The sequence below is a fragment of the Calidris pugnax genome, unplaced genomic scaffold (assembly GCF_001431845.1).
Source record: "Calidris pugnax isolate Ruff unplaced genomic scaffold, ASM143184v1 scaffold41, whole genome shotgun sequence".
Taxonomy (NCBI): domain Eukaryota; kingdom Metazoa; phylum Chordata; class Aves; order Charadriiformes; family Scolopacidae; genus Calidris; species Calidris pugnax.
In genome coordinates this window covers 12,081,448-12,096,604 of record NW_015094509.1, presented here as the reverse complement: position 1 = coordinate 12,096,604, position 15,157 = coordinate 12,081,448, and the positions used below count along the sequence as shown (strand labels likewise).

At 40.8% G+C, this 15,157-nt stretch overlaps 1 protein-coding gene across 2 annotated transcripts in view; it reads left to right on the top strand.

Annotated features, from left to right (window-relative positions):
* Positions 1–2,697: 2,697 nt before the first annotated feature.
* Positions 2,698–15,157, top strand: part of DPYS (dihydropyrimidinase) — a 30,505-nt gene continuing 18,045 nt past the window's right edge. The window contains exons 1-5 of one of the 2 annotated variants that reach the window (XM_014965238.1): positions 2,698–2,826; positions 4,384–4,659; positions 8,465–8,623; positions 10,764–10,943; positions 12,078–12,267. In XM_014965238.1, the coding sequence (XP_014820724.1) occupies positions 4,390–4,659; positions 8,465–8,623; positions 10,764–10,943; positions 12,078–12,267 (799 nt within the window). In that variant the 5' untranslated portion in view covers positions 2,698–2,826; positions 4,384–4,389. Of the gene's footprint in view, positions 2,827–2,863; positions 3,017–4,383; positions 4,660–8,464; positions 8,624–10,763; positions 10,944–12,077; positions 12,268–15,157 lie in introns of those variants that run through there. The other variant, XM_014965237.1, reaches the window with a different exon arrangement.

Below are 15,157 nucleotides of genomic sequence, written 5' to 3'. Positions count from 1 at the left end.
CCCTCCCAACTTCTTGTGCTGTCCCAGCCTGCTTGCTGGTGGGGTGGTGGGAGAAGCAGAAAAGGCCTTGACACTGCTCAAGCACTGCTCAGCAGTAACTAAAACGGATGTTATCGATGCTGGTTTCATCACAAATACAAAGCATAGCTCCATACAAGCTACTGTGAAGAAATTGAACTCTTTTCCAGCCCAAACCAGCACAACCATGCAGAGTCAGCCACTGACTACAGAGCAAAGATTTGTTTTAAACTGTGCAAACAGAGGGATAAAAAGTTTTATGGGTGAGGGAAGGTTACAGAAGCAATTTGGCAGCAGAGACCTTGTTGCAGCAGCAATATATATTCAGTGATCACTAAGAATATGGGGCCGGTTGTCTTTTCACAGTATTATAAGGATTATTTCTGTCCCACAGGTGGTATTTCAGGCCATTCTTTCCAGAGACAGCTGAGCTGTTAAATATCAAATATTTACCAAATGCATGTAAGTGCAGCTGATGTGATTTTATCTCGTTTGTCCAAATGGACTACATAAAAGGACTGCTTAGATAGAATGTCCTTATGTGTCAATAAGCTAATTCAAGCTTATTGAAGCTATTGAAGGCTATTTCAACCACCAGTGGGAGATTCAGTTTTCTGAAACACAGCACTGTAAGGCCTGACTCTGAATTACCTTGCTTATTTGTGGGACCTTCAGCTCTGAGTTGGGCATGAAGTTACAGGTAGGAAGGTTTGGACACTTAAGATCCACAAAGTCTAAACTAGGCAGGAGGAAATCGGTGTAGGAAAAGTGGAGCTCAAGCCCAATGCTGTTCAGAAACAGAGGTAAATAAGGTTTTAAACTGTGCAACTGATGACTTTTTGCAGTATCTCCACCATGTAGGTGTCTAAGCCCTATTAGTTCTTTCCTGCACAACACACGAAAAAGGAAACTGAATACCCTGGTGCTTACCATAGTCTGCTGTGATGTGGTAGGCCTGCCTTCAAATCTCCCTCTGACCCATCTGGGGGAAGGTTTCCAGCAGGAACAGTCTACCCCTACCAATGGCCCAAGAGCATACTTGGAAGTGGTTATCTAGGTCTCTCATGTAGAAATAAACTAAATATTCATTGACCAGGGAGAAATAGTAAGAAAGGGACTATTTTTGGTTGGCAGTTTGGGCACTAAGCTGGGAGATTCAGAATGAAGCCTCTTTGCCAATAAATACTTAATCATTTGGCGATGCTGTTCCACATGAAGTCATTAAATATCAGTTGGGGCTGGCATATGAACCTGACTGCTGCAACCCTTGTGACCACACACGATGCAATGAACCCCTATCTTTGCCACCCCTTCTTCTCAATTAACAATGGTCGCTTCGTTCCCACACAGGGAAACTGTTGTACCTGAGACATACCCATCTCAGAACCCTGGCAGTCCAGCTATTCAAGTGTCCATCTGCGTGGTAGAAGAAATGGGTTTACTGCCTCAGCAGCAGCAGAGATTCACAGTACAGTCCTGTTATCCCATTTCAGTGCCCACCTGGACCTCTTCCATCCTCGCTCTTTAATGTATACGGTTCCTGGCTTAGAGGACTATAGTTTGACTTCCCTCTTGCGTCTTTATTCTCCTGCTCTTCATCTAAATAATCATATTGCTGAAACTCAACTGTTCCTGACTCAGCAATACCATTGTAATTAGTGAGCCATAGTTCATGACTGAATTCCCACCACAGTACCTTGACCCTTGTCTTCTTACTAGCTTTAAATGCAGTGGACGTGGTGGGTGCAGGTTACCCTTTCCTGCCCATTCAGCACCACACAGTGCCCCAGACCCCTGAGGCATTTCACTTTGTTGTTCTCATTCTCTGTTCTCCTTTTCCAAATGAGTTTTGACTTTTTCTATTGCTTTGCAGTGTGATGAATCCCAGCGGGTCCCTGTCCCACTGCATAACTAGGAGTCATAAGAGAAGACAATTTGGGATGAGCAGATACAAAGGCAAACATGTGGTACTGCTTTCCTACCCACTGGGAGAGAAGGAACAAATGTGACACACTGATGGGAAGGTATTTTCCAAATCTAGTGTCATTTGTCTGAACATCTTTCTGGCAGCATATGTGTGCACCCTCCCACTGCCCTCAGTGTTCTGTCTTCTGAAGCCATTGTCACCGAACTGGAAGAGGTCGAGGGGATGAAGATGCTGGTGCTCAGCAGATTCAAGGACATGCTTGAGCAGTGTCACTGCTGAGTATGCAAACCTTGGGTTACCGGAGAAATGGGAAAAGTCCATAGAGCAGGTGCCTCTGGGATGGTGCAGAGCAGGTCTTTCCTCTACTGTTCCAAGATTTTTAGCTCATTTTCTAGCTCTCCAAATTTTACTTTCCCTTCTCTTTTTCCAGGTCTATATTCTGAATGGTACAAGCTGCCTCTCCCAGCCTCTTCATGCCAGCCCTGTATGAAACCCACAGCAGAAGCCTCACATTTCCCTTTCCCGCTGGATTTTCCAACCCAGCAGCGGTCTCCACCACCCCAGCCCTTGGGATGGAGCTGCTCTTGGGTGCAGGAGCCTGGCAGAGCCCGGTGTGGCCGGTGGTAGCCAGCAGTTGCTGCCTGTGCTGGACGGGGCCAGGCGGGGCTGCTGGCTGTTTGTGAGGGCAACAATGGGGGGCAGCAGGGAACTGCGGCCTGAGGACACCAGGCTCGGGGCAGTGAGGAGTGCCGGCCTGAGGACACCAGGCTCGGGGCAGCGAGGAGTGCCGGCCTGAGGACACCAGGCTCGGGGCAGCGAGGAGTGCCGGCCTGAGGACACCAGGCTCGGGGCAGCGAGGAGTGCCGGCCTGAGGACACCAGGTTCGGGGCAGTGAGGAGTGCCGGCCTGAGGACACCAGGCTCGGGGCAGTGAGGAGTGCCGGCCTGAGGACACTGGGCACGCAGGGCAACAGTGCAGATGGCGCAAGGCAGCAGCTACCGGAAAATGATTTTCACGTGGTTCTTTGAAACCGACCACATGTCCCTAGCACTCGAGCCCCCAGCCGACAGGGTGAGGAGAGGTCTCAGCAACCTCCGGAAATCCCTGAAGCTCTTCCCTCCTCAGCCCGGTGTATTGTCCAACTTGGGGATGAAGAAAGGCTGGGTTTGGGTCCTGAGGGTTTTATGTCCCAAATCATCTTCTGAGAAACAGCTCGAGAGCAGTTCCTGTTGGCTGGTGTCCTCCAACAGGGGCTCAGTCCTGTGGCAGCAGAGTGAACCCCACCATAGCGGCCTGCAGGGGCTTGGCTGAGATGGGTGCAATGGATCTCTGTAGTTGGACCACTACAGCGCTGCGTTCTCCCGGCATGGGCAGGACTCAGAGGCTCCCCAGACACTGCTGCAGGGATCTCAGGTCACCATTGAGCTCCTCATTCTAGGGATGCGTTTATCTCTCTTTGGAGAGTTCAAGTCACCCTTGGTTTCCTCAAACCCTATTACAGAGATCTTGGGTCACCTTTGGGCATTGCAAGCCAATGAATGGCCACATTTTCAAAAAAGCCCAGCACATTTCAAACCCCAGGGTGTACAGGGCAGGCTGGAGCAAGTACCAAGAGAAGGGGTCTAGAGAACAAGTCATACGAGGAGAGGCTGAGGGAACTGGGCATGTTTAGTTTGGAGAAGAGGAGGCTGAGGGGAGACCTTATTGCCCTCTACAACTCCCTGAAAGGAGGTTGTGGAGAGGTGGGGGTTGGCCTCTTCTCCCAAGTGAATAATGACAGGACCAGAGGAAATGGTCTGAAGTTGCAGCAGGGGAGGCTTAGATTAGATATTAGGAAGAATTACTTTACTGAGAGGGTGGTCAGGCACTAGAACAGCCTGCCCAGGGAGGTGGTGGAGTCACCATGCCTGGAGGTATTTAAGAAATGTGTAGACATGGCTCTTCAGGGCATGCTCTAGTGTCCAAGATTATTGGTTTGTGGGTGGGTGTGATGTGGTGGGGTGTTGTGTTTTGTGTTGGTATTTTTTGTTTGTTTTGGTTTTTTTGTTTTGGGTGTTTTTTTTTTTAAGGTTGGACTCAATGATCTCAGAGGTCCCTTCCAACCATGATGATTCTGTCAGAACTCAGCTGGACCCTCCCGAAAGCCCAGCCCTGCTTTCTCCAGGCAAAGAGTCTGGAGCAGAAAGGGCCCAAAGCCAACACTCTGCCAGCGGCCTGGCAGAGGGATCACTGCTCTCGCTGGGCATTGGTGCTCCACTGGAGGTAGTAGGTGGAGCTGCCAAGGGCAGAGGGGACAATTCCCCTCGTGCCTGTTTAAAGAGCACTGTGTGGTGTGTGTTTAGGGACATTTGGAGATAACCTGCTGCTCTGGGAGAAGCTGTGAAATACTCTCAGGCAAGAGCAACTTTCTGAGCTGAGGCCTCACTCTCACCTTCTAGGCTCCCATGGCTCCCCAAAAGCTGGCTCAGCAGAGACTTTTGATCAAAGGGGGGAAAGTCGTGAACGATGACTGCTCTGTGGTGGCTGATGTGTACGTGGAAGATGGAGTTGTGCAGCAAGTGGGACCAAACCTAAATCCTGAGCCATCGACGGGACTCGTTGTGCTAGATGCGACCAACAAGCTGGTGATCCCTGGGGGCATCGACACGCATACACACATGCAGTTCCCTTTTATGGGTAGCACGTCAAAAGATGACTTCTATACAGGAACAAAGGTGGGTGCACATGTGCATGTCTGTGTGTCTGTCTGAGCTTAGAAAGGGATGTCTGTTGGTTATTCATTATTATTTCTAAAAGAGAGTGAATAGAGCACAGGCAATTGTTACTGTCCCTTGGTTGGGACATTGTACTAAGTGGTTGGGCTACTCAGAGGTCCACCTTCAACCAGTATGTTACTTGGGTTCCTTAAGGGACTTTTCTGGCTGTGGTTGGCAAGTGTTAAGCACAGTCTTTTACCCTGGCTGTCACCATGCAGACTACAACTTACATTAGTACATGCAACAAGCTTCATACTTTTCTGAGCAAAGGTTAACTAAAGCAACAGTTTAACTCCCCAGTGTGTTGGGAGAGCTTCTGGGGTAGCTGACCTTTCCCCTCTGTTAGCATGGGGGAATGCAAGCTTTTCTTCTGCCATTCACTTCAGACTTTACTGTGTTTCTCGGTAAAAGTCCAGTTCAAATACACTTCCTAAAAGTATCTTATTTCTCCCAGTTTTACACTCAAAGTGAGTTTTTTTCAGCTTTTTAGCTGATCTCGTTACATCCCCTGCATTAGCAGTGTATCAATTAACAGTATCATGCATCTCCTCCATACTGTACAAATACTCATACAGAGCTCCCTAAAATTTGTAAGGTACTTTTCTAAGAGCTTTTCTTGGCCCTCAGAAGGGATCATATTGCCCTGTGCGGCTTGTCTGTTAACCAGCATCCACAGAGAGCCTTTGTATGTTCACAGCAGAACTGGAGTTTGCTAAAAAGCAGAAAGTGATAGTGCATCCCTTCTAAAGAAATGGATTTCACTGATGTACATTTTTTTCCGGCTGTGCAAAATGCTAAGTTGCCTCTTTGGAAGAGTTGGAATAAGTTAAATTCAACTCCTTTTAACAAATGGTGTGGTGCAGTAACCACACAACTATTAAGAACCTTTAAATTTTGCTGTCTTGCCTAGATTCACCCAATTCTTTAACAGGAAATTTCATTTCTTGCTTGCCCCATCATGTCATGAGAGTGCAAGTTAGGTTGTCTAAGTGGTGTAATTGTACATTTCCACACTCTAAGAAGGTTTTGGCTATATTAATGTTGAGCCCAGAGAACTGAAGGGAGGACTACAAATGACCTGTATGCTATCCTCAAATTACCAGCATATTTCTTTCAATAAGAGTAATTTTTCCAACTCAGGATAGATTTGCTGGTGTTGCTGCTGTTATTTGAATGGAAATATTTTATATTGGATATTTTTAAGCACTAGAACTGTTCTCAAGCACACAAGTTATTGTGGCTCATTATAATAGGCTGTAATTATTCTGCAAAACTTTGACCAAAAATTATTTTGTCCATCACAGCAGCTCTTTCCTGCCATAGTAAAATGGCTGCTATGTCAAACAACATGTTTCTCCAATTCAAATATAAGATAAGATGTAATTTCCACCTCCAGAACTGGTAGCTGGAAAAGAATTATAAATTTAGTCATGGGAATTTTTTTCCCAATCTAAGCCTTTTCTGCAGCTATCTGGTAGAAGTGAGGGAACCTATTATTATATGGGCCTAAAAATGCTATCTTTTTCAGATGTCCATAAAGAAGAAATATTTTCTAAAACAAATTATAGTGACTTAATTTGCTTCCTCAACCAGTTGTTAGTCTTCGCACTGCTTTTTGCGATAAACAGAAAGAAAAAAAATCAAGTCTACAATGTCTGTTCTGCTTTTCTACAGACATCACTAAGTATGTTTCCTGGCTGAGTGAAGTGCAGAATTTTCTTTCTGGAATACGTGTTTTACATGATTTACAGTACACAAATATATATTAATGTTTTGTCATTTTCTGCAACAATCCTTTTATTTCTCTGTAAAAACTGTTTTTGTAAATTAATTATCAAGAATGTATTTAGAAATTTGACATAACAGGAGAAATCAAACCAATGTGACTTGAAGCCATAAGAGGATTTTGTTTGACAGGAGAAAACATTTTAAAGAAACAGCAATGACTATGGCTTTCTCTTCAGATGACTTAGAGTCTAGATGATATCATTCTTAAAGTGCCTCCATTGACTTCTGTTCTCTTTAGAGAACCAAAGATGCAGATTAACTCAGATGTAGATGCCTACACTGTGAAATAGCAAAATAGGAGAGAGAAATTGTGTGCTAAAAAAAAAAAAAAAAAAAAAAGTAGTAACGTTTTGAGGTCTTTTTAGTAACTTTATGATGCACAGGAAAGCTGCAAAACAAAAACTGTGTACACAAAACAGAATGTCCAGATAGACACTTTGGTGCCTAAAATAAGACGAAATAAGACTTTAGATTGAGCCAGTGACTGGATCTAGAAGTCAAAAAGTTCAGTATTGTGGACCTTCTTGTCAAAGTGTGGAAGGTGTTTAGAGCTATTTAATGAAGGTCATAATCTGAAATATTTTGGCAAGAGAATCAGGGAGATAGAGTTGTGTTCCAACTATTGCAAAATATGTTACAATGATTAGCTACGATTTGCCCATTCAGCGAAATAAATAAAGGCACAGAATACTTCTCTTTCAAAGACAGGGGAAAAAAGATGTTAGAGTCAAAAAAGAGACTTTGAATGGAGTTGTGGAATGCGTGACCTTTTTTTTCCTTGAAGTCTATAAATATTCTTTAATTCTAAATCCTGTTTAACAAATTTGTAGTCAATCTCTCCTGTTGAAAAAAAAAATTGACAGTTTGAACAACTTCTCTTGGAGAAAATGTTTTGCTGAATTAATCAGATTCACAAATGTTTATATCACTCTTCAAAAATTTTTTTTTTTTTTAAAACATGCAGAAGTATTTACAATTTTGCTTTTGATTGCTAAGTGAAGGAAGAGATTGATTGATCTAGACATAGGAAGAGTAACATAACATGAATTTGAACTGCGAATATTTTGACCTGAACTAATTGTACCTGTTGTGCAAAGGGATGATGTTCAGAGCAATAGAGAGGATTTTTCTGGCTAATTTGGAAGACTGCAACAATTGCAGCAAAGGAATTTCTATATTGGATCAATTTCTGCTATTCAAGTATCTGGTTTCTGGGGGTGAATAACAAAAATCCTTTAAAGGAAAAAAAAAAAAAAAAGAATATTCAGCTGTCCATAAAGGAGAGTGAAAATTACTGATTAAAAAGCAAATTTTGATCCTCATAACATACATAAAGTAAGAAATTTTGTTTATTTATTTACTTGTAAATATTTATATGGAAGATGTAAATACCTTATGCAATTTGAAAACCTGATATTTAGTTTTACTAAATGATACCCTGTCAGTAATAAAAATAATTTTAACACTTTCAAAATCCTTTCAGTGTTAGACAAAAATTTGGGGATTTTCACACTGGATTTTCAAACAGAATCTGTTTTTCTTTTCATTCTGTACCTGCTGGTTAATACTTTCCTGTCACTTAGGCTTGTTTTTTCAACTATGTAGATGCTGACAAAGGATTTCTCAAGTTGACTGTAGTCTTCTGGTGCTCTTCTTTCTTGGTGATCCCACCCACTTAAGGAAACTCACTGATGTGTGAATGCTGCAGACTCATCTCCAAATCTTTCTTTGTAAAAACTTTCTTTTCAGTCTGAAAATTTCCCCATGACTCTCCTGAATACCTGTTTGAGAACATCCTGCTCAAAGGAGCTGAAATTAATCTTCACAATCATTTTGCAAGTTCAGACTTCACTCAGGGAAATTCTTCAGTGGCTTTTGGCTTTTCAGTGTATTAACGGTTGCATAGGGAATCAGAGAGGGTGGGAGGAAATTTGCATTCTCTCTAATTGCTAAATACTAACTCTTTTCCTTTCAGGCTGCTATAGCAGGAGGAACCACTATGATCATCGACTTTGCCATCCCTCAGAAAGGCTGTTCTCTTATTGAAGCCTTTGATACATGGAAAAGCTGGGCAGACCCTAAAGTGTGCTGTGATTATTCACTGCATGTGGCAGTTACGTGGTGGAGCAAAAAGGTAGACACAATAGCTGATTTTCAATTCTACAAAGTGGTACCACACCTGTTTTGAATTAGTTCTCCCGTGCTAAATATAGCTTGCTGGTGGTGTAGTAGTTAGTATTTTTGTGCATAAAAACTACATTTAAAATAGTCCATACTTTTCTAAAAGTACACGTGCTTGAAAAAAATAAAGCCTGCAATTGGCCTTTATCTTTGGATAACACTGCATAAAGTCAAAGGAAAAGGAAGCAATTGTGCAAGACCAAGACCAGGCAGGCTAGAAGGGGCAAGAGGTGTTTGCATAAATTTTGACTCCTGTACTTGAACACTTTATAATCTGTGTCTCTGTTGAGTCTTGGTGGTATGTTTGTTTTAAATAAGGGTACACATGAAAAATACAACACTTTATTTGTAAAGGGAGAGTTCTGTTCCTGAGGGACCACAGTAATACCTCCTTAAAGAAGGACTGGAGCTAATAATGACTTGAATGTGAGATTATCTAAAAAAACTTTTTGGAATTTACATATGGGAGAGTTGTCCTTGTTATGTGAATATTTGCTGATAGCCTGAAAGATTTACTGAATAAATTTTCAGGTACTTCTCATCTGTCTGAAACTGACCTATGTTTTATAAGACCACTTTGGATTCTCAGAAAATGTGCGTCAGTACAGAGATACATTACATAAATTCAATTTCTAAATATGAGTACTTACTCTGATTTTTAAAGTTTAAAATATATAAATCAAAGCCTTCACTCTGCAAACACCCCATCTTTGGTCTTCTGCTCACAAAGCATTAAATAGAATGACTGCAACTTCTAGCTCAAAGCAAAGACATAAAATAAATTCTCTAATGAAGTTTGATGAATGTGCATTTGAAACAGCCTTAGTAGAATACAGCTAATTGTACTGAAAAATCCAATAAAACTAGGGAGATATAAATCAATGCAATGTTCTGGTTTATGTTAAGAAGTTAACTGTTTTTAAAGGCCAAGACTGAAAGAAATAGAAAGGTCTGATGTTTTGTAACTGTAAAAGAGCTGCGTAAAGAAAGCTAATATTTCATACCCTTCTAGTTAGCTATCATCTCCTCAGGATTTAAAGTACTGATTAAAAGCATATGCTCTTTACAATGCCTTCCCTTAGCCATAATAATTAGTGAAGAAGAAAGTAAATTACATGTCTCTGTGTTTGTTCCAGACCAGCCTTATGTCAGCTATATATTTGTTTGATAATTCCCAGTGAAGATATGCTCCTGTCCCTCCCTGGATATGTCCAGAAAATTTCCTTGGGTTTTATATCAATCACTCGCCTTTCTTGGACAGATCCAACCAGATTATTAGAGAGATTAATAATAATGTTTAATTTTTTGAAAGGAATTAATCCCGTGGAAAATGTAATAACATCACAAATATATGTCAATTACTGTCACCATCATTTTACTGGGAAGGGAGAGCCAAAGTTAGGTAATGGATAGTTCTAGCTAACCAGCTGTACATGAAACTTCTGGGCTAAAATCTGGATCTTTCTCTGGGACATAATGTTTTGCTGGGCTTTGCAGATCCTAGCAGAAGTAGAGAATCCTATTAAGGAGTGCATACAAGAAAAAAAGCAGGCTTGCATGTAGAGTTGTAGAGCAACTTTTTTTGTTGACAACAAAATATTTCAAAAGGCTGTGTGGTGTTTAGAGTCAGGACAAAGCTCTGGGAGATAAGATCTTTTCTGTCACTCTGTTATTTGCTGGAAGCTGGAACCTATTACAATCCAATTTTGAAAATCAATTTTGCACAAATCTCCATACTATATAAGTTGAACATATTTGTTGTAATAATGGACTGGGTATTTGTATTTTCAACATCAGGAGGTTTGTTTGGAATAAAATTTTGCTGCGCTATTTTTTGTAAAAAACATTTCCTTTCTGCAATTAACTTGTGCCTCAAATATCTATACTGTGGTAGAACAAGTTTATATGTTTTAAGACTCAATTTGATACCAGAACAACAGTATAAACCAGTCTTTAAATATGTGACTTGGGCTGTTTGGACTGAATATGTGTTTGATGAGTGAGTAAAGGGTCATCCTTTATACGTACAATTTCTTTATACAGAATTATTAACAGGTAAAGTATAATGCTTTTTAAAAATTGCTGGCTTTCAGGTGAAGGAAGAAATGAAAACTCTTGTTCAAAACAAAGGTGTCAACTCCTTCAAGATGTTTATGGCCTATAAAGATGTATACATGGTCAATGATGAGGAGTTATATGCAGCCTTTTCCTGCTGTAAGGAACTTGGAGCAGTTGCTCAAGTCCATGCTGAGAATGGGGAGCTAATTGCGCAGGTAGGCATTTGATATTTTGTACATCAAAGTCAGGAATATAAATGGTCCTGTTATCTAAACACTTCAAATAGATGCAATTGTACCATCACATTATCATAAGGAAAGGCTTTTGTACCCTATTTTACTTCCAGGGAACTGAAGACAAACATCCAAGATCCTTAAGGATGCTTGTGAAAGGCTAAGAATTGTAACCTGGAGTCCTGGGCTCAGGGTAAACAGGAGACACATGATCCTGTTATAATGAGAATTATCCTTGCACTATAATATATACACTTGCAATATAACATGTATACTTGACCAACAAAGAAAACAGTCAGAGCCTGACCATCAACCCACTCAAAAGGGGAAATGCTCAACCAGGTATTTAGACATCAGATGCGTGATGCTTAACCCTAGGTCTCTCCAAACATAGTTGGCTCATCTAACAGGAATGAATCCAGACTTACAGAGAAAGCTTCACTGATGGGGCACAAAAGTCTCAACCTCCCTCTCTGCATAGTTGGCCTCACTTCACACTTGCTATTGCCATCCTAGTGCTACGCGGAGGCACTGGGAGTATAACTACACTGATGTCTTTGAGTTTCTTCACTATTCTAGTCAATAGCACTTTAACTCTGCCCCAGGCCCCGCAATGGAAATAAATTTGTTGCTAAGTAATCTCAAATCATCAAAGCATAAGTTCCTGGAATGTAGTAGGAACAAAATCTTATGCATCTTAAAACCTTGGAGCCTCATTCAGAGGTTCTGGATGCGTATCTTAGTGCTCAGTAAGGATCTTTCATTTTATTTCCAGTGAGGGGTTAGTACTGTCATCTCAGTTACGGGCTGCGATCATTTCAGAGTACATATTGAGAGAGAAGTAGGGTTTTCAAAAGCAGTGATTTACCCTTGCAAACCAGTGGAGCGTGTTCTCTGAAATCACTCAGGTATTCTGAGACCTGTGTTTATTGAGAGATATATTGGATTTCAGTTAACCAACAATAACTTATCTTGAAAAAAAATCATAACTGCCTTGTTGATTTTTTTTCTCTACTAGCTGCAGTGGCTGGTTTAGGATCCATCTGGCTGGCAGCATGTCCGCAACACTGTGCTTGCACTTTAACTGACTCTTATGTGTTTTTGTGTGATGTTCAGGGTGCAAAGAAGATGTTGGCAATGGGAATAACTGGCCCTGAGGGGCATGAGTTGTGTCGTCCTGAAGAAGTGGAAGCTGAAGCTACGCAAAGAGCAATTATAATAGCAAATGCTGTAAACTGCCCCCTTTACGTAGTCCATGTAATGAGTAAATCTGCAGCAAAGGTGATAAGTAGTGCACGAAGAGAAGGTAAAAGTCCAAATTCTTTTATGCTTGGATGATGGCATTGGAGGAAGGGTCATGGAATTTCTTGTAGTGGGATGTCTAAATTATGTGTGTGTGTGTGTTGTGGGGCCCAAAGGGAGCTAAGTAGCATGGAAGAACAGCAGCTGGGACTGAGACTTTCCATTATTCCCAGAACAAGCTTTTTTTCTCCTTAGTTCTCTATCTCCAAAGTCAAAGTGATGGCCAGGACAACATTATTGCATAAAAAAATGATGTGACCAGTCCAAGACAATATATGCTCTGCTACTGCCCTCCCTTGAGTTATAGTCTGCAAGCCTTTACCAGCCATTTATATGAGAAATTCTACAACAGAGACCATAGCATGTTTTTACAGACAGTGCCATGACATGACCAGGACTCCTATTTACTGGGCACTTAGAAAATCATGGTGATGATGACAGTGTCTGAAAACCTCTCCAATGTCTGAAAACCCTTCCACTCCAGGGAAGGGTTTCTCAGGGCACGCACTGCAGTTCTGGACATCCAAGGGAGCCTGACCTTTTCGATCATCTGTTGGGCAGGCTAGAAACAGGCCAAAGGCTGTAGAGCTTTGGGATGTTTTACTTCCTCATCTGTAAGTTTATCCAGAGCAACCTATGGAACCACAGCACTGTGAGGAGACATTATATGGGTGGAAGGAGCAGGACAGAAACCTGTGATTTGCAGGGCCTAAAACTTTACGGAATATCTGTTCTCATTATCTTTTTACGTCTCAGGTTGTATTCATCTGACATAGTATGAATTGCATATAAACCTTGGGACTTTAGGTAATGCTTACACAGATTAATAGCAAAATGCAGAGTATATGAGCTTGATAAAAGTGCAATCAAAACCAGCATGATATTATTGTGCTAATATAGATGAATATGCTTATGTGAAATATGTATTGATTATGACTTCTAGTGAGACTTATCAGTAATTCAAGTCTATAAAAGATTCTACCAGCATAGTTTTTACTAGCACATCTTTTAGTATTGTGCTATATTAGATTCCTCCACTAGATGACAGTGCTGCTGGTAATGTGGATTGTATCAGTCAGTGTACAGTTAGTTGTACAATTACACATGTGGTGTCAATATTAACTACAAGAATCAGTAACAACAGTTAAAATACCCAGATTAATGGTGAATCACTGGCTGTGAACATCAGAGAGCTAAGATAGAAAGTGGTTTATAACACACTAAGTAAAAAATTCTATGTTGGTAGTAAATACTGTAAATTATTTTTAGACATGTGTTGTAAGAATAGTCTCAGTGCTAGTTCTATAACTGACTTAATATATGCATGCTTCTTCGATGTGTAAAAAGAAGAAATTGGTACAACTTATGCTAATTGTGTTACAAATTGGATTTTATAGCTTCCTGGGTTGATGCAGTCAGAATCATCAATGCTTGCCTTTGTGCACAGCAACATATAACATATCTCCATAATTAATTTCTATTTGCACAGAAGTATGCTGTTTAGAAACAGAAATCTAGGATTGATTAAGAAATTTTGAAAGACAGCTAGTGTATCATAAAGATAGGTACAACAACTATAGTTTTTAATGAGACTGATCTGTATAAATTCTGGCAATTAGAAATTCATTGTTGTTAGTTTCAGTTAAAAATTATTTTCCATTCTTCAATTAAAAGTGGTAATACAAAAAAAAGGACTTCCAGGCATAAAAACCCCTGAACTCTCAGCATAGCATGAATGACATAAATAAACCTCAAATGCTTTACTGAAAGATGTTAAACTTGGACATATACTGTAGAACTCTGTTTCAAATGGTATGAAGCCTTCCTGCAAGTCTAGCACAGAAGATTTAAGGAGTAGCACTACTGAAGTGGGAAATGTATTTTGAAAAGAGTTGAGCTCCTCAGTAGCTACCTATGCCAGTGTAGCTGTTATAATCCAGTAGCTCACGGAAGTACCAGAATCTAATGTACAGAGAGGAATCTACAAAGGTTTACTTTGTTGTTTTCCAACAGTACCATGAATGTATGACTTACACACAGAAAGCCAGAGAAAGTTCACTGTCTTACATCCCCAAGCAATCGCCAGTTGAGCCCTTGCTGCAGTGGTAGTTCTAATAGAAGTTGTGCCTGGAGTGAAATCTGGGGTCCATACCAACATAACCACTGTCTGTAGGGATCAGGGGAGGGAGAAGGCTTTTGCTGGGATATGGCAGAAGCTGCCTTTAACCAGTACCAAGCAGCCTGTGAGTGAGTATGTGAGGTCCCAGCTCGCTCTGGTGACCATCACAATTAGGGGCTTTACCACCTGTCACCTACAGAACTGCAAAGGGGTGAGACCACCTCCTCAGGTAGTGAAACACCTTCATTCATCTCCCTTTTTGTTCTGATGAGTCTCAAACCCATCTTTCCTAGGAGGGAAAAATAGTTAAAATATGTTAGCTCTATCCAAAGGCTAACAGCTGGTCTGGGTTGATGTCCTCTTCTGAGGAATCTAGAGTACTGTGTAGCAAAGAATTAAAGAATAAAATTTGGGACATAACTTTTAAAATTAAATTATCTATGGTTTTTGATTTGGGAAATGTTTTTATGCTCTTTAAATTTATGTCTGGTGCCAGATTGTTCTTCCTGGAACAATTATACCCTGAAAAATTAAAAGTACCACTTCGCAAAGTCTGTATGGTGTATATATTAACTTACACTGTTACATACTCAATAATTTCCAAGCACCAAACAGGTGCTATCAAGAAATATATAGACCTTGAACATAATTAATGCAACTGAGAACTATGTTCCTTTTGAAATCTCAATCACATGCCTGGTAAACAATGTGTAAAACCCATTATAATATATCTGTCAAAAATTTAATTAAAAAACTTGCCCAAGCAATATTCTTA